The 22,510-nt window shown below is 44.2% G+C and overlaps 1 protein-coding gene across 1 annotated transcript; it reads right to left on the reverse strand.

Annotated features, from left to right (window-relative positions):
* Positions 1-4,321: 4,321 nt before the first annotated feature.
* Positions 4,322-15,616, reverse strand: LOC108150782 (UNC93-like protein). Its single transcript, XM_017279081.2, has 4 exons — positions 15,312-15,616; positions 15,048-15,244; positions 14,780-14,988; positions 4,322-4,602 (listed from the first exon to the last, which is right to left on the reverse strand). Exons 1-4 carry the CDS (start codon positions 15,516-15,518, stop codon positions 4,556-4,558), a joined length of 660 nt encoding a protein of 219 aa, XP_017134570.2. The 5' UTR covers positions 15,519-15,616; the 3' UTR covers positions 4,322-4,555.
* Between the last annotated feature and the right edge of the window lie 6,894 nt (positions 15,617-22,510).

Here is a 22,510-nt window from a genome sequence, read left to right on the forward strand (position 1 = left end):
AAGCGAATCGAATAAAGCCAAATAAAAGGCGTGCCCATTCGCTGTGGCCTTGAGGCCCCTCCATTTAAGTGAATGCGAGCCCCCAGCGCTCGCATAACTAAGCAGCACTGATGCTGGGACCCCCCCACCCCCAACCCGACCCAACCCCAGGTCACCCTTTTCCACCCCTACTTAACATCCGCTTGCAGCACCTGCAGTCTTCTGTCTGCCGTCTGCAGCACTTTGCTGCCTACTTTGGGGCGCCACTCAATTATTTATGTGCCCCTGCAGTGTGGCGCTCATATGAAGCGGGCGAACTTTTTTGCACCTCCCACCACCCCTCTATACCCGGCCAAACCCCCGGCCAGACCCCCGGCAACCACTAACATGGAATGTCTTTAATGTTAATGACTCGAGTGCAGCGGCAGAACTTTCGCAAACGCTTAAGGCGGCTTTTGTGGCAAGACGGCAAGACTTTCTCATTGTGTGTATGCGTGTGTGTGTATGGGTATGTGTATGTGTATGTACGAGTGTGCGGGAATCTCAAATCTCTGGTGACAAGTTTCCGCTGCATTCGGCGGAGCAGAAGAGAGGGAGAGGGAGAGGCAGAGGGACATAACTTTTTATTATAATATGCAGGCTCTCATTAAAAACGCATTAAGTATGCATTGTAAATCATGATTGTGCCATAAGTAGCACTCCGTAGCACTCAGCCTCCGTATCCACACACTCGTGGCCGCCTCCCAGCGGTGCATCGGCGACAGTGGCGTCTCACCCGATAATTGACAAGATACGAGATATTATGCGTATATTATGCGAGTGTCAGAGTATGCAGCTGTTGAGCTATCATTGCCATCGACCCGAGGACAAGCCACAGATGAAGTTCCCCCTAATCCCTTACAGCAGAATATCGCCATGGGAATGGGAGAATCACTTTTATTTAAAGGAGCTTCTTCACAAGCCTTCAGAAACGATTTTTGCACCATTTTCCCTTTATCTATTTAACATGTTAATATCCCAGCCCCAGCCTGAGAGTGTGACAGACCTTTTTGTGGGCCATTAGAAAGAGAAAAGCTCTCTCTATCTCTCTCCCTCTCTTCGAATGAGCTAGCTGTAATAAATATTTTATGAAGGCCAGACAGCAACAGCCACAGCCCAAGCCACAGCACAACGGGACAGGGACAGGCTTCTCTACAGGTAGCCGTACCGTCATAAAAAGGTAGGACTTTGTAGAAAAGATTGCGCTGATGTGCTGAAAATTTCTTCCTTCCGTCTTGTCAACAAAACAGCCACACAATTGGCTGGCAAATGGCTAAGCGTAAGCGTCTGGCAGCGACCCAATAGAGGGCTAAGATTGTCCCTGTGTCCCTTTTGCCCCCTTTGTCCCCATCATGCGCCACTTCCTTATGTGTGTGGGTGCCCTAGGGGTCTCTCGGCATTTCTTTATTCATTAGCATTTCGTCTGGCGGAATGGAAGCGAGTGGCGAGCAGAGGCTAGAGAGGGAAATCCAAACATTAATATTAAATTTGGGTTGGCTTTCGGTCTGCTTTTCGGATGCCTTTCGGACTAATTTGCTGGAGCACAAAATGCCTAACAAATTTAATCAGTAAACCGGCAAATTAGTTACTCTATGCCAAACAAACGAATCTATATACTAAAGACCATTTCCGTTTGTTGCTGTTGTTGTTGGAAGGCCAATTTACAATGCAATCTAGTTGTTGTTCCCGGGGCTTAGGGATTTTATTTAAACATATTTTGAGCTTTCAATGAAATTTATGGGCCTTGCAAAATGCAAAATCTGCGCTAAAACGTTTTTAATTGCTTCTCGTGGAGAATAAATCGATGCTAAATTGATTCAATTTCAACTAATTTACCCTCATTATGTTTTGCAAATTCTTTTGTAGTATTTTAACACCTATTTCCGATTTTAAATATTTATCCTCTATTTTTTTAAGTCTAAAACCCATAATATATCCCCTGGAACATACATATATGTGGGGAGCTCGAGCAAGCGGTTGAAATTTAATAGAAACCACAAAAACACAGCAACGACCCCCCGGTGACTCCTAAAAAAATTACCTATCACCGCTTAGAGGCCGCACAAAAAACAGGAAACCCATTTACCATAACGCTGGGGCAATAAAAATAACAAGCCGCATCAAATTTTCAAGTAACGTTCAGCCAGGGGGAAATACAAACAAATATAATTGCCGAAAGGAAGAGGCTGGGCTGTCTGCGGCATTGGCCTCTTTTTTGTACGGGTTCACATATTTCTAGGGGGACACTGGGGGGTCACGTCACACACAAGTTGTCGCCTGGGAAATTTTCAAATGGTACGTAAAACCAATATAACATTGATCTTGGAAACTCTTGGAAATTGAAACAAACTAAATTAAGGAATGCTGTGATGGAATACGAATTCATTCCCATCGCAAGGCTGTTGCTGCTCTTCTGCTGTGATTTCTGAGAGAGGTTTGAAAATCGTTTACTCTTCCCCCCAAGAACAATGCCAATTACTCCGATTCGAAAAGCTGCTAGAGTTATCACAAGCTCTCTCCTTTCCTGTCTTATCGAAGGCAAAACTAATCGATTAGATGGTCCTAAGCGCATTGCATTGTTGGGTTGACCTACACAGATCTATGATAAGGTGATGTCAAAGTGTTCTCAATAAAAACTAAGCACCAAAGTGTGATCCGAGCAAGTCGGAACGGGCCAAAACGTACACTTAGAACAAAAGGTAAGGTAAAAAGGAAAAATTCAGAAAAATTATTTTAGGTAATAAATAAATAGAATTTATAAATATTATATATAACATTTGTAGGAAAAATATTTCATCATAATTGAATTAATTTTAAAATCCAAATTGAGCCTTTTTTCTCTGTGTGTGGAAATTCAAAATTAATAAAACTAAAAAACTACAAACTTAATTAATGAGTGACGCGTTAATGTCAAATGGAAGACACAAGACCCAGATATAAGAAATAGTAAGAAATACATATCCGTCCAGTCAAGAGGCTCTGACAAATGATGTGGGACTATGCTCTCGCCTGCTCCTTCTCCTTTCCCCCTCCATTACCCCTCAAGTCCTGCCTGGGGTTGGGCCTGGCAATGCAATCAATTTTCTCGAAAATTTTTGTCATTTGTTAAATTGGAAATTGCTAGCTGCAGGTCATCCACTCAGTGGGTGAGAGAGGGGCAGAGTGCAGAGAGAGAGAGCTGAGAAATTCTTTTGGACATTTCGAGAATTCTCTTTGTCCTAGGCCTACCGACCAACAGATGGCCATGTCCTTTGCACATTTTGTTGATTGGTCGCCTTCAGGGCCTCCGGAGCTGTGCAAAACTTTTGTTGATTTTTAATTGCGTCGATTTTTCGTCTTGCACTCAAATGAAATAATTTATAGCCCAGACGAAACGACCACACAATAAGTCCCCTAGCCTCTTTCGAGATCATTTCAATAGCGGATACAATAGATAAATAAAATACAAAATACAATCCTTTATGTCTGGTCTGGCGCCAAAATAGAGCCAGAGTCAACGTTTAGCTGCGGCGTTAAACCTCCGAATCCTTCGAATCCGAGGCGGCAGCTCAAGAGCTTTATAGTAATTGTTATGTCATTATTATGGCTAATTTTGGAGAGAAAGCAGACACACTCTTTCTCCGTGTGTAGCTCTGGTTCGCCGGCTCTCTGGAAATGGTTTTTAATTCTTTTTATTACCCTCTGAGGCAGACAGTGGAAAATTTCGACAGTCTGCGACAGCCGGGCCATCGTGGCGTATGTGTAATATAATTGTGTACGAGTATATGTCGCAGACAGAGTAAAGGACAATTGCTTTATCGTCCTGCACGCACTCACACATGCTCACGTTTTATTGAAGTGTTTAACTCATGACCAGACATTAAGAACGTCTCTCTCTCTCTCTCTCTCGCTCTCACACTCGCTCTCTTTCTGGTTTATCTCCTGCTGGGCAATCAAAGCGTTGTCCTTTTACGGTGTCTCTCCAGCTTCCTTTGATGGCAACTGCAGTGGAAGGCTGGCAGCACTTGGCCGCATCTTGGCGCATCATCAACGCCAAGTTAATGCCATTGCAGCACCCTCTCTCTCTCTCTCTCTCTCTCTATCTATCTATCCTTCCTTCTCTCTGCAGCAGCAGCGAGATCTTTCGGGTCTCTGTGTGTGTTGTGGCATTTATGGTGCACTTCTGGCATCCTTCTGTGGCTGGACGATGCGTCATGGCCTGGCAAGACAATTAATTTAACGCTCAGCGAACACACACACACCCGGAGAAAACATGGCCCCGGAAAACCCTGAAGATTAAGATGCCGGAAAATAAAGAGCAGCATTTTTCAGGGTAAAATCTATTATATCAACACAATTTCGAAGATTCTGTGTATGGATATGTGCATAGAGCTATCCTCAGTTATTTCTCTGTCCCTCGTTGACAGTCACGTCCTGCTCGAGCTCGTCGTCCTCTCCATCGGAATCCCGATCGGGTGCTTCCTCGATCTGCTTGGTGTAGTAGTCAGCCTTTTGCTTGGCGAGATCCGCATCCCGGAGCTGACGGGCAGACCTTAGATCATTGGCCAGTGTCGCGTACTTCTCCTGCTCCCGATAGTTTCCTTGCTGCAGGGTTTTGGGGGTAAAATAAAATATATATTAGCTAATTAGATTAAATCAGGGCATTAGTTATTAAAGGGGGAACTCAATTGTGACAAGAGACGGGATCTGTAAACGGAAATATTTCGAGAAATTATGGTTAAAATATTATGCTGCAGCGACCTGTAAATACAGTAGAATAATATATAAATTAGCTCTGTAAAACGGATTAGATATTAGTATTTATAGGTGGGTTTTCGTGTGGTAATGAAGGTCGAAACATATTCTCACGACTGCAGCTAAAAGAAAATTGGGAGGATTGTTAGTTGGAAATCATCTGTCTGCGTCTCAGGCTGCAAATAAAAGTAAAATCAATTAATTTACATATTAAATAAACGCAGATCTTGCCAGGGAGTATATTTTATTGGGAGCTTAAGGGACAGATATGCAGTCAACTCAACTAAGCCCCGCCCTAAAATGACCTCCAATGCTCAGCAGAACCTTTCGCTGTCTTCCGTTTGCTCCTTCTAATCGTGGCTCTTCTCTGTCTCTGTCTCTGTCTCCCCCCTCCACCTCCACCTCCACTCGACTGCTACTCCACCGCCACTCCCCTTCAGTTCAATTCATTTAACTGTGTTAAATTAAATCACAAATCAAAAATCAATTACAGTTATTACGACGACGACTGCGACGATGTCTACGATTTCCAATCTCTAAACGAGCGCCCTCTTCCAGCCCCCCTCCCTTTCACCCTCACGCTGTCTGCAACAACAGCTGCAACCCGTACTGGGGAGGGGGAGGCCGGGCCGGGTCGGGGTCCCATCCGAGAGCGGAAGTGCCGGGCGACCTCTATCTCTAGCTCTGACTCTGACTCTGACAGTGGCTGCTACTTGGGAGCGGAGCACATTCCTGCAATCTGTTCGGTCTGCCTTTCTGCCATTTGCTAGCTGGTTGCCTGCCTGCCTGCCTGCCTGCCTGCCTGCCTGACTGCGACTTCCACCCGGAGCTTCATCAATAATGATGTTATCGGTTACACGGGCACACACACCCAGACAGTTGGAGAGGAGGGCATGAGGATGGGGCCACAGGCAGAGGCAGAGGCAGAGGCAGAGCACACGCTGCATATTTATTTAAAGTTTTATGGGTCCAGGCCGTGTCCGGGCCAGGCCAAGGGGTGCACCATCCAGATGAAGTTTAGTTGTTGCCAGAAGTAGAGGTGGGAATGGGAATGGGAATGCCAACGGTGGAGGAAGCAATTCCAACTGGTTTTTAATTTCGATTTGATAAAGATTTTAATATTGTTAGCCGGAGATGAAGGAGAAGGAGATGGCAACATCAAATTAATGTAACGGATGTTGATTGCTCGACGAGCTAAAAGTGATTGCCTATTGCAGGGGAGGGGGGGGCCCAGCCCCCCAGGCCCGATTGACTTTTTTCCCATGTCAGGGTAAAAGTGGAATTTTTCAGAAAATAGTTTAAAAAGCGTAGCATTTATTCAAAATTCATCCAAAAAGCCCTCAAATTTTCATATCTAACAAAGCTTTAAAAATTGATATCAACAGATTTGCTCCGAGAGTGAAAATTGTAAAAAGAAATTAATTGAACTGCAAACCGAATATTTAATTTAAATATGGAACAGTTTCTTTTTTCCTATGCCATTTTTCTATGGGTGTTCTGGTCTCTCATGGGAGACTGCAATCAGTTTCAGCCTTTTTCGAATGATCTATGGAGAAACCTTTCTGGAAACCCCTTTAATTTTCTGAGAGCTGGACCCCACCCTTCTGCTGTTAAGGCATTTGCTTTGTCATTTTGCTGGAAATTAATTCCCATTCATGTACATTGTACAATCTGCCAGACACTGATACTTTTTATTTCGGTGGTTGCAAAATTTCATTAGGGAGCAGCAGCTCCCCCCCAGACGGAAAGCCACCCCCAGTGCTGACACAACTCCCGGGAACTTCATTTGTCCAACGACATGGGGCAGACAGTAACAACTCTCGAGTGAGTTTTATGAGTTCTGGCTGAAATAGAAATGGCTGCAATAACACTAAAGAACTTCCCGAGTCCCCAACAGATGCTGGGCAATTACCGATTGCCATAGATTGAAAAGTTTCCCAGGGAGGATAACCATTTACTCCTTGGAGTTTGGCTGGTCCTGATTAATTCTGAAAGGAACCCTCAAACTGCATTGTCATTTGCATATCCAGGGCCAAACGAGAGTGGGAGAGGGAGCGAGCGAGAGAGAGGGAGAGGCAGAGGCAGAGGCAGAGGGAGAGCAAGCAAATGGCAATTTATGTTGGGGCTCAGATTTTGTGGTTTTACTTTTCCGCATCATCAAATCGAAGCAGGATCCCTTCCTCAACATGGGAAACATCATGACTGGCGTAATTTACACACCAATGACTTTCGAATCCACTAACACACACACACACACACACACAGACCCATATGCAAACGTACACACACATATCTATGCATGTACATTACATATATGGATATGGATAAAGACTTGGGTCTCATCTCGGGCTAATCTTATCGGGCGTGGCACAGCTCATATAGCTTCGCAAAATCGCTTTAATATTGAAATTGCCAATTTCGATATTCATTAAATGTTGCGATGCTGAAAGAGGAACGCCGGAATGGTGCCAAGCGAGAGGATGGTGAGGAGGGTGGGGTGGTATAGACCTCCTCCCTCGCCCCCCTGTGCAAGAAAGCGTGCTTATCCCGACATCAGTTGTGGGGACCTCAGCCCCAGCCCCAAGTGCGATGGAGCGGTGGGCGGGCAATCAAAATCCATAAACATCAATGTCGCTAAGCAGCAAAGTCAATGCACTGAACGAAATTTTAATACAAATTTTAATCTAAACATACATAATAATTCCCAAAATTAACCTACACTCAGAGAAAAATAAACACTCTGATATTTAAATTAAATATTTTAAAATTTTAATATTACACACATTTTATTAAAATATAAAATATGAAATATATTAAAAAAAGTGAATCTAAATTTTAAAATATTTAATATAAATATTTTTTTTATTTTATCTTACATTTATTTACATTAAATTAATGTAAATATGAAATATATATAATTTAAATATCAAAATGTTAAATTTAAGCATGAAATATATTGATTATTAAATATTTTTGATATATATTAAATCCAATATTCTCATATTAGTATCAAAATGCAAGTAAACAAATTTTTTTTAACTATTTCCACTCTCGGAAAAATTCTTTTGGCATGTATTTTTAAATTTAAGTGTGTTTTCTCTGGGTGTAATCTTTCCGTTTCTTTGAGATACATGCATATGTACTCCATGGAAAGCTTTTCTTTTGGTGCACATTTTTTCCCCAGGAATCTATCTCATTTCCGCTTTTCGCCTCAGTCACCAAGCAAAAATTTTGTTCTCACGCATTTTATATTTAATTTCTTATCAAGGCATCATGGCAATTGCGGTTCATTATAAAGAGAACAAAAATGTTGTACCCCATGCGACTTGAAGCTTTAAGATCCTGGGGAGCCAGAGGCCCACTAGTAGATTCGAGTGGGAGTGGGAGTACGAGTACGAGTATATGTATTCATATATAGATTCATGGCGGTTCGGTTCGTTTATGCCTTGTGTAAATTTCATCAAAATAAATACAATTTATAGCGCAATAAGCCAATTTATGCCTCGTGTTCTACGGCTCCGTTCCTCGCCCTCCCCTCCCCTCTCCTCCTCCTCTCTACGCACAATTTACATAAATTTAGCAAGTCAAGTAGGTGGGGGGAGCGGTGGGGAGGGTAGAAGGAAATGTTATATATGTGTAAACAGCGAATAAATAATATTTGATTACCCCCGTAGGGGGGCGGGGAGGGGCTGCGAGTGGGGGATCGCCATAATTCAGACCAACTGAATTATTGTTTAACTTTCTGTTTAGAATTCTAATGGACGCTGTTACATTTTTTCCTAGAAGCGCTAAGCGGCCTATTGTTTTCTGTAACTGTTTTGGTAAATGTTTGAAAAACTAATCATTCGATTCGAATACTTATAGCGAACATCCCCCGATTAATCACACTGTATTCCGAGCAATAGGAAAAAGGAAAAAAATCTAGATAAAAACAGTTCAAAGAGCGAGAAAACAAATGAGCGAGAAGAAACGCAATTAAAGCAGCACATGGCACCGAGGACAGACCACAGTAGAGCGAAAAGAGAGAAGAAAAATGTGCCCGGGGACAGAGCGAGAGAGAGAGAGAGCAAAGAGGGAGGAGAAGTGTCACACAGTGCGTATGTGGAACATTTTTTAATTGCTGGACATATGTTCAAGTAATTGCTGCAACAGTTTATATGGAAGTGGGGGGGAGGGGTGGAGAGTGCTGCAGAAAGAAAAACTCTTTTGTGAAAATGATACAGTTTCTGTGGTTTTCTTTGCACTCATTACTCTCGTTGGTTAAACGCTTTGGTTATTTTTTTTTCCTTTTCCACACGGTACTGTGGTACTCGTATTTGTTTTAGAAAAAGGATCAACTTGAACTAGAGAGTAATCGTATGTTTGTCTAACTAAAGACAATGTTGGCACTATTCCATTTACTACTCTTTAATTTGAAAGCATCTTTAAACTTGGTTTCCAATTGCCTATTGTATCTATAGTTCATTGTCCCATCTGGTTCATCTTTTGCCTAAGACTGCACTTGGCATTTGAACTTAAGCCCAACAGATCCTCTCTGGCGCTCTCCCACCAAAGGCATGTCCCACTCATAATCCTTTCAGAACCAATTCCTGGGCCTTGTACACAGGGCAGGGCAATAAATTTCCGAGGCACGGTGCCTCGGTGCCTCCGACTAGGCTCAACAGCGAGTCTAACAAGCTCTAAGTGAAAAATAGAGAAAAATGACGTACACACAAGATAAACAACACAACCGAGGGACGAGGGACGAGGGAGGGAGGGACACAGAGTGCGCGCAGAGAACCGAGAGCTACATAAAGTAAAACTGTATTTAATTAACCGACATTGCAATTACAAATTCTGTGCAACGCGGCGGAGAACTGGACCCAGGGCTGGGACCAAGGGCCATGGCCAGGACCGGGACCGGGACCGGGCCGGGACCAGGACAGGGCCTCTCTCTGCCTCCCCTGTGACCAACTGAATCAGAAGCAGCAGCAACAGCAGCAGCTGCTGTTTGGCATACTAAAAAGAAGCCGAGTAAAAACCCAAAGCGAGTACGACGGGACGAGGACGGGGTAGAGACGGAGACGGAGACGGGGCAGCGCAAAACAATTTCATTTTGTGCACAGCCCGGCTGGAACTTATAGGGGAGATGGGTGGGGCTGAAAGCGCCATAAATGTGGCCTGGAAGCGGCACAGTGGTGTGGCAACTACACGAAAAGGATATCTAATCTACACCCCAATTCATTTCACCTCAAAAGTATCTTTTCCCCAGGACTTTGATCCACTGTCCTGGACACTATTCGGGGGCTAACTTCTGCACACAATGCAGCAGTTTTCAAGGCGTGCAAACAAAAGCGCAGCAGAAGCAGCTGACGGAACTCCTAGTATAGGACGAAGATATAGAAACAGAATAAGAACAAGGAGGCGAAGGAGCAGAAGCACAAAAAGAAGTCTAAGGGGAAGAGAAAGTGGAAGCAAAGCTGCCTTTTGTTTATGGCTTTCAGAATTTACACCTTAACGAACTGACAAGTTCTTCCTCCGCAGAGACTAGAAGGAAAAGAAAAATTAACGGTAGCCAGTTATCATCCAGAAACAGAAGCAAAGCCCTTTCCTCACTGCCTTTCAACTCTTATCGGTTTTGTCCCCAGGCAGCAGACAGAGTTGTTACAACAACAGAATGTAAGAGAAAGAAAAGAAATGTAAAAAAGTTGTGCATAACTCAAAAAAGTCTTAATGAATTATGAGCCCAATGTTGCCGGTGTGGAGCCTGCGTCCCCGTCTGTTCGCTCGTCTGCGAATCCCGCTGCAAGTGGCAGGAGCGAAATTCCCTTTAAGACGGATCTGTGTCTGGGCTGTGGCTGATGATGATGGCTGGGATATGTTGGGGGGCTGTGTGGGGTTTCAGGTGAACGTCTAGAGCAGTATCTTTAATAGGAGCTCGTTTTATTCGCTACTTTCGATGTTTGACACTCGCTCGGTTTGATACTCGCCCCGTTTGACACTCGCCCGATTTGACACTCGCCCAGTCGTATCTGTCGCTGGTGAAGAAACGAGTTCTACCCCTTTCTGGTTTTGTGTTCTTCCCTACCACTCAGAGAAAAATGGCATTAAACTAAATATTCGGTACGAAATACGAAATTAATTTTATATTTAAATCAAATATTTTCGTATTAAATGTCAGTGAAATCCGTTTCTTATTCCAACTTCCAGTCCCGTAGCAAGTCTATTGGGATACATTTTCAAATGTAACTGCAATTTATAAGAGTATCAGTGTTTTTTTCTCTGAGTGTAGCTTTGTTGTTTGCGGAACAAGCGAAACAAATGTATTTGGTTACTTCCTTGCTGCTTCATAAACACCCTTGGGACCACATGACACCGAATAACAGTCCATTTATTTTAATTATTATTGCTATTATTGCCATATACTGAGCAACTACCAAAAAACAAGGGCCTGCAGCAGCAACAATGAAGCAGAGAATGAAAGCCACTCTGCATGCACGTAAATACCGAGAGTTCTCTCTCGGAGAACAGTCTACAATAAATAAAATTTCAGAGAATAAAATCTAAACAACTGAAATGAATGTTGCCAGGCGACTGAAACAATAGAAGAACGGAAGGGGAAGCGGCAGAGGGAGAGGGACAAGGAGAAGTAGAAACAAGCAAACAAATACATAATTCCATGTCACACAATGATGAAAGTTTTGTAATGTTTGATGTTCCTTTCCCTCCATGTCCTCCATGTCCTCCATAGCGCTCCTTCAGCACCATCCCGCGCTCTCGCTCTTTCTGCTTGCACTTGCAGAAAATTAAGCAATTTAATTTAATAGATACAGGAAGGGGTGTGTGGGGTGTGGGGTGTGGCGTGTGAGCGGAGGGGGGGAGAGCAGAGCATGTAGCTGTAGCTGTGCACAACTGGAGCATGTCCTCGCCATATTCTGCTGCTCCTTGCTGCTGCAGGACAATAATTCAACACGTATTTAAATGCATATCCCACTCCCTGGGAACACTGGAAACACTGGGAAGCGTCTTGCAAATGAAAATTTACTGTGCATGTACTATCCCCAGCCCCAATCCGCCAGAAACAGAAACGGAACCCAGAATCACAGCCAGAGACAGGGACCGAGCCAGAGCTCTCCTCTGGGCGGGGCACCGCTCGTTCTGAAATATTGTTTGAGCCAGTTGTGTGTGTGTGTGTTGGTGTGTGTTTGTGGAAAAAGTTGGGCCAACAAAACGGAACTACAATTGCAGGCAGAGAGTCCAATCGAAAAGCTAAATCACAAATGTTTTTGCCCCACCACGAAGTCCGACTCTAAACAACTAATTTCAGCTTAACCCAGTTTGGCCGCATTTCCAAAGCAATTACCGAGCTCGGGGGCTTGATCTCTGATTTATGAGCACAACAATACCGAACCGAGCACAATACATTTTTGTCATTTAATGCAAGTTGAAGATAAATTATGGCCGATTATCTGTGGGGGGCGGTGGCTGTCAATGGGTCGGAAATCAGGCAACATCCGCTCCATGAACGGATATCCGGTTTGTTCGCACGTTCACGCTGTACTGCGTCCCCGAACGAGGGAAAAATCAACTTCGGCATTGGCATTGGGGAGCTTTTCGCGATCTATTCATGCTTTCGTAATTTGTTCAATGAATAAACGAATGGGGTAGAATGATCCACAGCTTTAATGAATGATTCACAGCTGCAACGAGTAGCGAGTAGTGGAATTTGAGCGAGTAAAAACCAACGAGCGCAACGCGTGCAAAGAACGACTGCCACCCACACAGAAGGCAGACCACTTTCCCTTCTCTCTCGCATGTTTAATTCAATTCCATGGCAATTTCTATTAAGCCCCAACAACATGCTTGAGACGACACTCATTGAAGTCAGCATTCATTCATTCAGTCATTCATTCCCTCAGCTTGTCATTCAGCCAGGGAGACACGCCCACTCTCAGCACTTCAATTTTGGATATATTTTCCTTTCCTTTTCACCCAACCAAAATGGCAAACAAGCCCGAATTGCGAAGATACAGACTGAGACTCTGGCACTGGGGGGCTGAGTTATTACGCAAATTTAGCATTTGAATAGAAAATCGAATATTTCAAGTGGCTGGTAATGACATTTCTGCTCCTCGAGCATTCAGGCATTCCAGCAGAAGCTTCAGTTGTCAGTCAACGGCATTTTTGAGGTAAGCATTTGCACTGGGCTGGGCTGTGGCTGTAATTGAAGCTGGCATGTGATTTATTAACTCAATAATGGCACAGATAGCTCTCAGCACAATCCCATTCCCTCTCACCCCATCCCATCCCATCCCTTCCAATACCATCCAATACCATCCCTTGCTCTTCGCGACCTCCCACCTCTTCCTGTTGTTAATGCAAAGAAAAATTGATGCAAATTTTCGCAGAATTTCTCGCTCACGCCCCTCGAACCGAATTCCACTTAAATTCCGCGCATAATTCGATTTTGCATTCAAAAAGAGGGAAGCAAGCAAATTTGTATTAATCGAAATGTATTCAACTTGAAGGCGACGCGACCCCCAGGCATATGCCCCGGGATTCTGTTTTGTGCTGCTGATTTCTTTTGTGGTGAGGCGTAATTGAAAGATCTACAGGGGTAGTCTACGCTGCTGACTCAGACTCCGGTCCGACTCGCCTGGAAGGAGTCTCCTCCTTGGAGATTAGCATAGGACAACTCACCCGCCCCACCCCGCCCCACCCCGTCAAGGGATATAGCCCTGGACTTTCTGGACTTGTGACAATTTATGGAGCCCATAGCCCCTCGCATTGGACTCGCTTTTGTCGCTGCCATTAGACAATTACGCCATAAGCTTTTTGGCTTACTCTCCGGCTGGATTTTCTGGCTATTTTTGGGTTAATTATTTCTGAATGTCGAGGCGACTGACAGAGAGGCAAAAACATTTCCGTTTCCGTTTGTCAGCTACGATGTCGCCATCATCAATCTATATAAATGTGCTGGTACACACAGAGAAAAAAAGCCCCACCTCTGGAAGAGTGGAAATTGTACAAACAAAAAACAGTTTTCACTTTCATTTTAACATAAATATGAAAATATTTGATCAAAATAAACATATTTCCTACCAACTTACTATATTTGATTTATTTTATAGACTTTTTCATAGTTTTATGTTTAAATCAAAGAGAAATCTATTCAATTTCATTACGTTTGGGCTTATTATTGTTTCTTTTTGTTATGGGACTTTTCTCCGAGTGTAGTGACAGCGTCCTCCCACTGTCGTTCCCCTGCCCAACGCCATTCCTTAAGGCCTCGTCTAATATTTCAAATGGAAAGGCTTTTAAGTAGCTGTTGGCATTTTCGATTTACGACGACTAACATGTGCATTCAAGCAGCCCCATCTTGGCCCCTCTCTCTCTCTCTTCCTCTCACTATGTATATATATTGTATTAGCTGCAATAACAACCATAACAAAGCACTTCCGAATGTACACAACTGGAGGAGGGAACGGGAGTGAAGCCCTAGTGGAGGGCACAAGGACCAACTAGGACAATTGGTTAGCAGGCTGCACTTGCCCTGCACTTGGGAGAACAAATTACAAATAATTACATGGGAAAGGCCATGCAGGTGCAGGTTCAGGTGCAGGTGAAACTCCCCCCCAGCCCTGTTGCAGGTGTAAACTGGCCCGCTTTGTTGCATGTGTCGCTTGCTCTTAACGTCGGTGGTCCGCCCACTGATGCTGGTGATGATGATGATGATGACGATGACGATGATGGTGGTGGTGGTGGTGGTGGTGGTGGCTGCTCTTACGGCTAACTGGAACTGACTAACTGCCCCATTGGTTAAAAGACCCAACCTCTACCCCGGACACTCCCCTTACCACATCTCACTACCTCTGCTGCTCAATCTGGCCCTCACCTAATCATAAATGCAATTATACGGGCAAAATGATATTGCAGGCGGCCAGAAATGGCTTTCAGTTGAAATTAGATCATGGCTCTTGTAAGATATACGTTTATATGTGCATATAAGTGGGAGAACCAACCAGTCAGAGATCCCCCGAAAACTCACCCAAGCTGGATAGTAGATTTCCAAGGGTGTCGGCATTCTGCCAGGCAAAGAAGAATATACCAAAGAATAGCGTGATCACAGCGTCCATCTGGGAGGAGGTTATAATCGCATATATCTGACTGATCTGGGTGAGATAGGTGGCATGGGCGGCCCACATGGGGGCAGCAAACACGCCCAGCAAAATGCCCGCCGGAATGAGTGTGTAAAAGCTGCACGCAAGAGATCCCTCAATAAGTAATAAAATGATGGTTTTTCTGGGACCACATACCGCGAGTACAGCTGCAGGGCTATATAGGGTATGAAGCAGACCTGTCCGACGACCAAGGTCCACTTGCAGGTGACAAGACGTATCATGATGGTCGGCAGGAGCAGACAGGATATGCCCATGGAAAGGTAGATGCAAGAGAGGGCTATAGTGCCCAGCCCCTCCTTGGCATTCAGCGATGACTGTAGATTGAGAGTGCCCTATGGAGATATAGGGGTATAGCGAGTGTTACGTTACCCCATCAGATTGGTGTCTGTGTGTTGTTACCTGATAGGCCACATACTGTATCGTCATGGCCAGGGATATGACGGCCACATTTTTAAGTATGCGAAACTTCTCCCCTGAACTGACGATAATTTTATCACGATCCGCATGATCGGCTGGATGCTTTGCTTTGTAATATTTCTTGGGCCTCACTACAACCTCCAAAAACTCTGTGGCCGCGGAGGAACGACGCCTCTCGTTGCTATTCATTTCCAAAATATATTGTAGAATTGCCTTTTGTTATATTTCAAATAAAATTTTCAAACTGTTTAATCGCATTGTTTGTCGTTCGATAAAGTAGAATTCAAAACTAGCTTGATCAAAGTAATTTTTCTTCCAAATTTGTCCATGATTTGTACACATTTCTCGGCTGCTCGGCTGCTCGTACTCGGACTCGTACTCGTACGAATGCGAGTTTAATGTCCTGTAACCTGTGCCACACTTGCATTGTCTGCATGTGAGCTTCGTTCCTTCATTCGCTTCTCTGTTTTCTGTTTGATGATGATGATGTTGTTGATGATGATGACAATTTTGTCGTCCATTGTGTGGAGCCATTGTGGAGGCCCCTTTGTTTTTGCGCCTCGCGTGTCTAATAAAAGCGCATCACAATGTGGGTCATTGTACGGTCTACACGGACGGGCCAGTCGGCATCATATGGCTTTGCATTTGTCAGGCAGCATGGTGGTACAAACATCACCAACACTAACGAATAAAGCGCTACTAATTGCAAACACACACACAGACACACACACACACACAGACTGTGAGTGGTGCTCCCTCGTCAGAGGAATAGGCGCAGTGGCTCTGTCATCTCCATCTGCTCTTTGTGGCCCCCACAAGTCCGCAACAGCTGCAGGAGCCGCCGCAGAAGAAGGAACAATGGCTGGAAAATGTGTCAGTTATGGCAAATCGATATGCTGGGGTATGGTATGCGATTCTGCATAATTAATATTCGGATTAATTGTGGCGGTAGGCGGTGCCAAAGCCAGAGGTCCTTGCTCCTTTCAACCGCCGTTTAATCAATGGAATGCATATAGATTCGATATTGAATTGATAAAATATGATACTATATATCTATGCATCCAACGGAGAATATTTCTAATTAAAGATATAATTTAGAGTAAGCCCTCTACGATGTTTTTTCAACCGGATTTCTACCGGAGCAAACAGAAATGTTTTTCGCCAAAACCCCAAAAGTATGCCACAAAAAATATTGAAAGTTCCAACCGAAATCTATCTGTAAAAGAATGCATTCAGAATGCTGTTTGGGAGGGTGATGCGGTTAGATTTTATTCGGGCACTTCTAGTCATTGATCAGCTTAAGTTTTGTAACCAAATTTTTAAACTTTATAGAAAAAATTTACAACATAAGTGACTCTACAAGCAGGCTATTCTCTATGGAAATTTCTCTGACACAAAAATTCAAGATTGATGAAAGTCAAATGAAACTATGTATATGTGATAGCACCTTGATAGCAATAGTGTCACAAAACAGCAGTGTCCAGAAAATAAGTTAAGTCGGAAACCCAAGGAGCGATAGCTTACTAAAACAACTGATAAAGCATATTGTAATTACGGCAAAGTCCGAAAGTGGTCAGAGTAGATAGAAAGACCGAGTTAAAGATGAAGAGAAACAGAGGACAGAAATACCAATAGGACAAATGAGGGCAGTGGAAGAGAGAAGTTTAGCTTTCAAGAGAGTGGAGCTCCCTTAACAAGGAAGATGTCCAGAAGTGGAACCATTCCGCGAAGTCCGAGGAAAAACAAGAGAAACATAAAGTACTTTAGTAAATTCCATGGACCATCTAATGATAGAACCAATAACTTCTTTGGCTTTATTTGAAATAGCGGATAATGCCCAAAAAGGTAAGACTTGCTTAGATGGAAGGTCATTACGGGGACACGGGATCACTATAAGAAAAACATAGCTTGACATAATCAGCATACAGTAGGACTCGGGAATGAGTTATAACTTGGCGAAGATCATGGATGAACACGTTCAATAACAAGGGACCAAGATGCGAGACAAAAACAGGTTTAGAGAGAGAAGAATTAAGTGCCATTTTAGTGTAAAGATGAGGGAAAGATGACTTCACCAACCAGAAGAATGGCTGAGAATCGCATTTTAATTTAAGCTTGGACTTAGCCAAGTAATTACTGTAGCATCGAGGAGTAACTAGAGAAATTGAGTATTAACTAGAGATTTAAGAAAAGGGAATATTTCCGTCTTTGCACTTTTCACTTTTCGGCATTCTCACAGTCAAACTTTGACCTCCATTTTCCACCGAATGTATGCAAATGGCAGCCCCAGCAGTTCCCCGTTTTGGGCTGTGCCTTTCGGTCAGCCAGAGTATTCCCCTTGCCACTAATTAAGTGCCATTTCGAAAGTAAAATCAAAGACAAACGAATGGAGAGACAGACCGCGGCTGTGTCGTGCCGTGTCGTGTCTGGACTGAGTTCGCTGCAGATCTGAGTGCGGTGATAAATGCGTTTGGAAATTTGTCGAGCTTTGGCGAATGCAAATGTCGTCTCCTTGGGCGCTTTTGAGACAAATTTCCAATTTGTAATAAAACAGCTGCGGGCCATGGCTGCCTCTACTTTAGAAAGTATTCCGAAAAAAGGCTCATAAACAGAATGGGAGCTGCTTGCCGCTGCTGCCGCTGCTGCTGCTGGTCAATCAAGTCTTGGCCTTTTTATAGGCAGAAATGTGTGGCAAAAAGAAAGGCCCGCATGCAGCAGAAGAAGTGATAGATTTTCAAGCTCATTGAATCAGGTTACGGTTACCCAGGCCGGGCCAAGCCAGGCCAGGCCGGGCCAGGCATGCCAGGAGGACCGAAACCGAACCAGCTGCAAGTTCTCTTCTCCTTCTTCTTCCCCTTCTGCACTGTGCCTTTCACTCTTTCAGCTCCAGTTGCCGGACCGTCGATTTCTTGGTTACAATTTAATGGCAGGCAGTGCCAGCGACCGGCAACGGTCGATGCCAACAATGCATCGCTGATTTCCATAGCCCGAGGGGTTATGATTACCACAGAATCATGCTCATGTCAGTGTCTGAGCAATGAAGACATATTATGGCCATCAAATTGGTGGATTTAAGCCGTCCCTCCAGCACTGGGTTAGTTTTATCTGCTCTCAGACCAGGGCCTAGAGATTACCTGCATTTCAGGGGACACGACAAATGCCACGTCTGCATCTGAGTTAGAATTTCACCTTCAATAGATCGTCTACTTGCAACATTCTTGAACTATTCTGTTGTTTGGGTCTCTCCACAAGTAATTTCCATTCTTTATATTCTTTTTCTATTGCTACAGACAAGTTCTGGCCTTCGTAGTGCTGTAAAGCATTCCAGAGATATATCTACTGATGCAGAAATGGGGCACAGGCACCCGTATCCATGGTAGGAGGATACTACAAAAATATTAATAAAATAATTACAAATGCCTAGGGAGGCAGAGGATGCTTAAAGTCATAAGAGTCTTCCTGTTCACATAATAAAAAATATGTATAGACTTCTGATCGATAGGCTTATAGTTCTGTCCACTAGGCCAAACGATCCTTGGACTTCAATAGATAGTTCTTGATGGGTTCTTTCCCACATTTCCCAAAGAGAATATAATTTTCGTAGAAATGATTTTGGAATTAGTAAAAAAAAATCAGAAAATATTACTTTTTGCATCTTTTTGAATGACAATTTTCCATGCAGCAGAGCGCAAAAACTTTTCCACTGCGACACACACACACACGCACGCACACAAAAGTTTTCCCTTGCAGTTGGAGAATACTCGCAAGTTGATGCCACGCCCAGTTATACTCTCATTATCTTGGCATGTAATTCCCAACTCCCTTCTCTCTCCCTCTCCCTCTCTCTCTCTATGTTTCGCATGTGTGTCAGTTTGTTGCTCGCGGACAATGGCAAAAGTTTCTATTTCGGCTCGATAAAGTATCTGTTAGATACAATTTACAATATTTTCCGCTCAGCTCCTTTCCGCCCGTCCTTGCTCGCACACACACAGCGAAACAGTCACAGAGGAGTGAAAGTTTTTTGGCAGAAAAGTATGGCATGGCATGGTATGGTATGGCTTTAATGATAATGACTTTAGCTTCATGGGCAAAAAGTAGCGCCAAAGTTTAGAATACGCCAACGTAACGCTTTTGGGGATGCTTTTACCCAAAAATTCCAAGTGGTTGGCACAAGTTTTCCCCTCCCCTCCCCCACCACACCCCTTCCACTTCCACTTCCCCTTTCCCACGACTGTTCAGGCGAGTGTGTGTTAACTTTTTCTACGTGCTCTCCCGAAGAGTTGGCCCAACGAAATTGATAAGAAAAGCAGAGGAGGATGCGAGTATGTGGGACAAGGACAGACTATGTTCTGGCAGCATTTGAATCCAAAGTAATTTGATATCGATGATCTGGGTCTGGTTCTGGGTCTGGTCCTCGTTTTGGTCCTGGTCCTCGAGGGCCTGCCTGATCGTGTCTCAGTGCTGCTGCAACGATTTACTTTTATCACAATCTCTGCAACAACTTTCAGCAATGTCGGCGATTTATTGCATCAGCAACAGCCACAGCAACAGCAACAGCAAAAACACTTGGTTACGTTGTAATCGACCAGACCAGGCCAGAGAGATACCATGAAGAAACAAGCAACCTCAGGAGCCCATGGCTACCACTCTCGATCTCCCCCCCCCCTCCCACCATCTCCTTCTCTCATCAACGCGGCTAATCTCGTTGTTGTTTCTGCTGCTGCTGCCGTTGTCAACTTCTTTGTCGTCGTCTCCTCCTCATCAACATCATCAGCCAGCGAGCGCCCCGAAAGTCTTCTCCCAGCCGCAGCCACAGCCGCAGCCGCAGTCCCAGTCCCAGGCTGTTAAGAGTTCAACTCGTGATGTTTAAGTGGTTTAAGCCAAGGTAACGATTTCCTCATTGGTCTACAATTCTCTGGTTCAGTTTGCTGTAGTTGTGGCTGAGGCAGCAAACTGTTGTTGTTGCTGTTGTTGTTGTTGCCGGCGACATTCTGTCATGCCACGATCACGAACCATTCGTAACACATTTGTTGCAATTTTCGTCGCTATTTGTTAAGGTTCAAACGAGGTTGCAGCAGGAACCCAATGCAAGGGTCCGCAGACGGGGGTCCGAGGCTGTAAAATATGTACTAACTAAAGGATAAAGATTGATTTGGAGAAGCTGCCAGAAGGAACATACATTTTCCAAGACGAGTGCCACTCAGAGTTCTACAGAGGAACTTCAAGTAGAGCATAAACAATTCCGTTCGATGCACTATTTAATGGATAATTGGTCAATAAAAAATAATTGAATGGCTTAATAAATGAAATATTCGTTTTTTAAATGCAAACATATTGAAAATAAATATATTTTCCTTTGATTCAAACATAAAGCACTTTAAAGTAAATATAATAATATATTCAATTAATCGGAAATATATTTAATCGAAATATGAAAATATTTGATTTCCATATAAATGAATTTATGTGTCTATTTTTATATGAAATATGAAATATGTATATTTAGTTGAATTATTTTCGTATTAATGTCCACATAAGCCTTTAAATACAGCACACACATACATATGCATTTAGGTATATACATATATACATATGCACATGTGAATGGATGTCCTGTCTAAGGCTGTTAATGGGCTTTTGCTAAAGCGGTTATCCAAATTGCGTTCGCATTAAATTCACTTCCGCTTCCAAGAGGCAAGCACTTCCGGTGCGGACGCACAATGGTTTGTGGTGGTAGGGGAAAAGGGGAATGGAGAAGGGGGAAAGGGGAAATGGGAAAACAGGTGTAAGCCATGACGCCGCCAACGGGCGACACATTTGGCAGCTATTCAGGTGTGATAACAACAATGTGCCAAAACCGATAGAAAGCTACGCACACACACACGCACACGAACTCGAACAGACATACAGCAGGAATAACAAAGATATAGGGGTATAGGTATTGGTATAGCTATCGTGGTTGGGTGGACGGTGGGGGGGGGGGGGATAGGTAAGAGTAAATCAAATTGAATAATTGTTACATGGCAGGACAAGGACCGGAGATGGACAGCTGCCCGGGCCATATACACACAAACATATACATGTATGATCGCCTAACAAGCCCTTGCAACAATAACAATAATATCACTGAGAGGGCAAACGAGTCCTGCAACCACCCCCCCCCCCCCATCCCATTCCAGGCCATTCCAGTCCGTTTCGTTCCATTCCGCTGCGATGCGACTTCAATTCAATCAATTGAACGTGCCACGAATGGTTAGCAATAACAAAATACCCGCTGAAGAGGCGACGCAGACAGGAACAGGAACAAGGACACAGAGGGGAACTGGGAGTGCAACTGGGGGTGGCAGTGGGCCAGGGACAACGACAGCGACAGGGACAGGGACAGGGAGCAGCTGACCAGACCAACTGGCGTGTGAAATTGACAATGCAGCTGCGTAAGAGTGGAGCCGCCACAGGGGCGGGGAGGGGGGTGGTAGAGAGCCAGCAGAAACACTGCAAGAACAGCACCGAATATGGATCCTGTCCGCATTGTCTGCATTGTTGGCATTCTGCAATTTTGTATCATTTCTGTGTGTGTGTGTGTGACACAGTTATCGCTCAATTTTTGTCAGTGTATGGGAAATATTTTTGCACGCGACAAACGACCAGCATGCGGGATTAAGAGCCAGGCCAGGAGAGGCCACGCACACCTGCCTGTCCATAGACGACCGTTCCTGCCTGTTTTTACTCCATGGAGTCCGCTGTCCACTGTCTCCTCGTCCCATTGATTGACAGGAGCAGAAATACACACCCCCACAAACACACACACACACATGCACACACATGCACCTATCAATTGCGGACATTTTTGTATAAAACTGGGAGAAAAACAAGCATATAAAAGTTATTTAGGTTAAGGGAGAGTCCGGCAGGCGATGGCGACGGCGACGGCAGGTGATGTCAGTGATTTTCAATATTTGCTGCAGAAGCACTCTTCACATGCCACGGGGGCCACCATAACAGGTGTTGATATGTTTATAGACTGTCTAATGGCAGAACGGGGGTAGGGAGGAGAGCTGGTAATGGGAATAGGAATCGTTTCAATGGCCGTGCAATTTGCACAAATGGCAGACAGAGCCCATCGACTCAGAGCGAGTCAAGTTTGTGGTGGGACCCGCCTGGTTATCAATTAAACAATTAGA

This window comes from Drosophila miranda, chromosome XR (assembly GCF_003369915.1).
Source record: "Drosophila miranda strain MSH22 chromosome XR, D.miranda_PacBio2.1, whole genome shotgun sequence".
NCBI classification, from domain to species: domain Eukaryota; kingdom Metazoa; phylum Arthropoda; class Insecta; order Diptera; family Drosophilidae; genus Drosophila; species Drosophila miranda.

Excerpts from the sequence above, each read along its gene's own strand:
- LOC108150782 (XM_017279081.2), bottom strand. The coding sequence starts at position 15,518 with ATGAATAGCAACGAGAGGCGTCGTTCCTCCGCGGCCACAGAGTTTTTG. Across the intron at positions 15,245-15,311 it reads TACAGTATGTGGCCTATCAG|GGCACTCTCAATCTACAGTC; the intron begins GTAACAACACAC and ends ATATCTCCATAG. Across the intron at positions 4,603-14,779 it reads AAATCTACTATCCAGCTTGG|CAAGGAAACTATCGGGAGCA; the intron begins GTGAGTTTTCGG and ends AAAACCCTGCAG.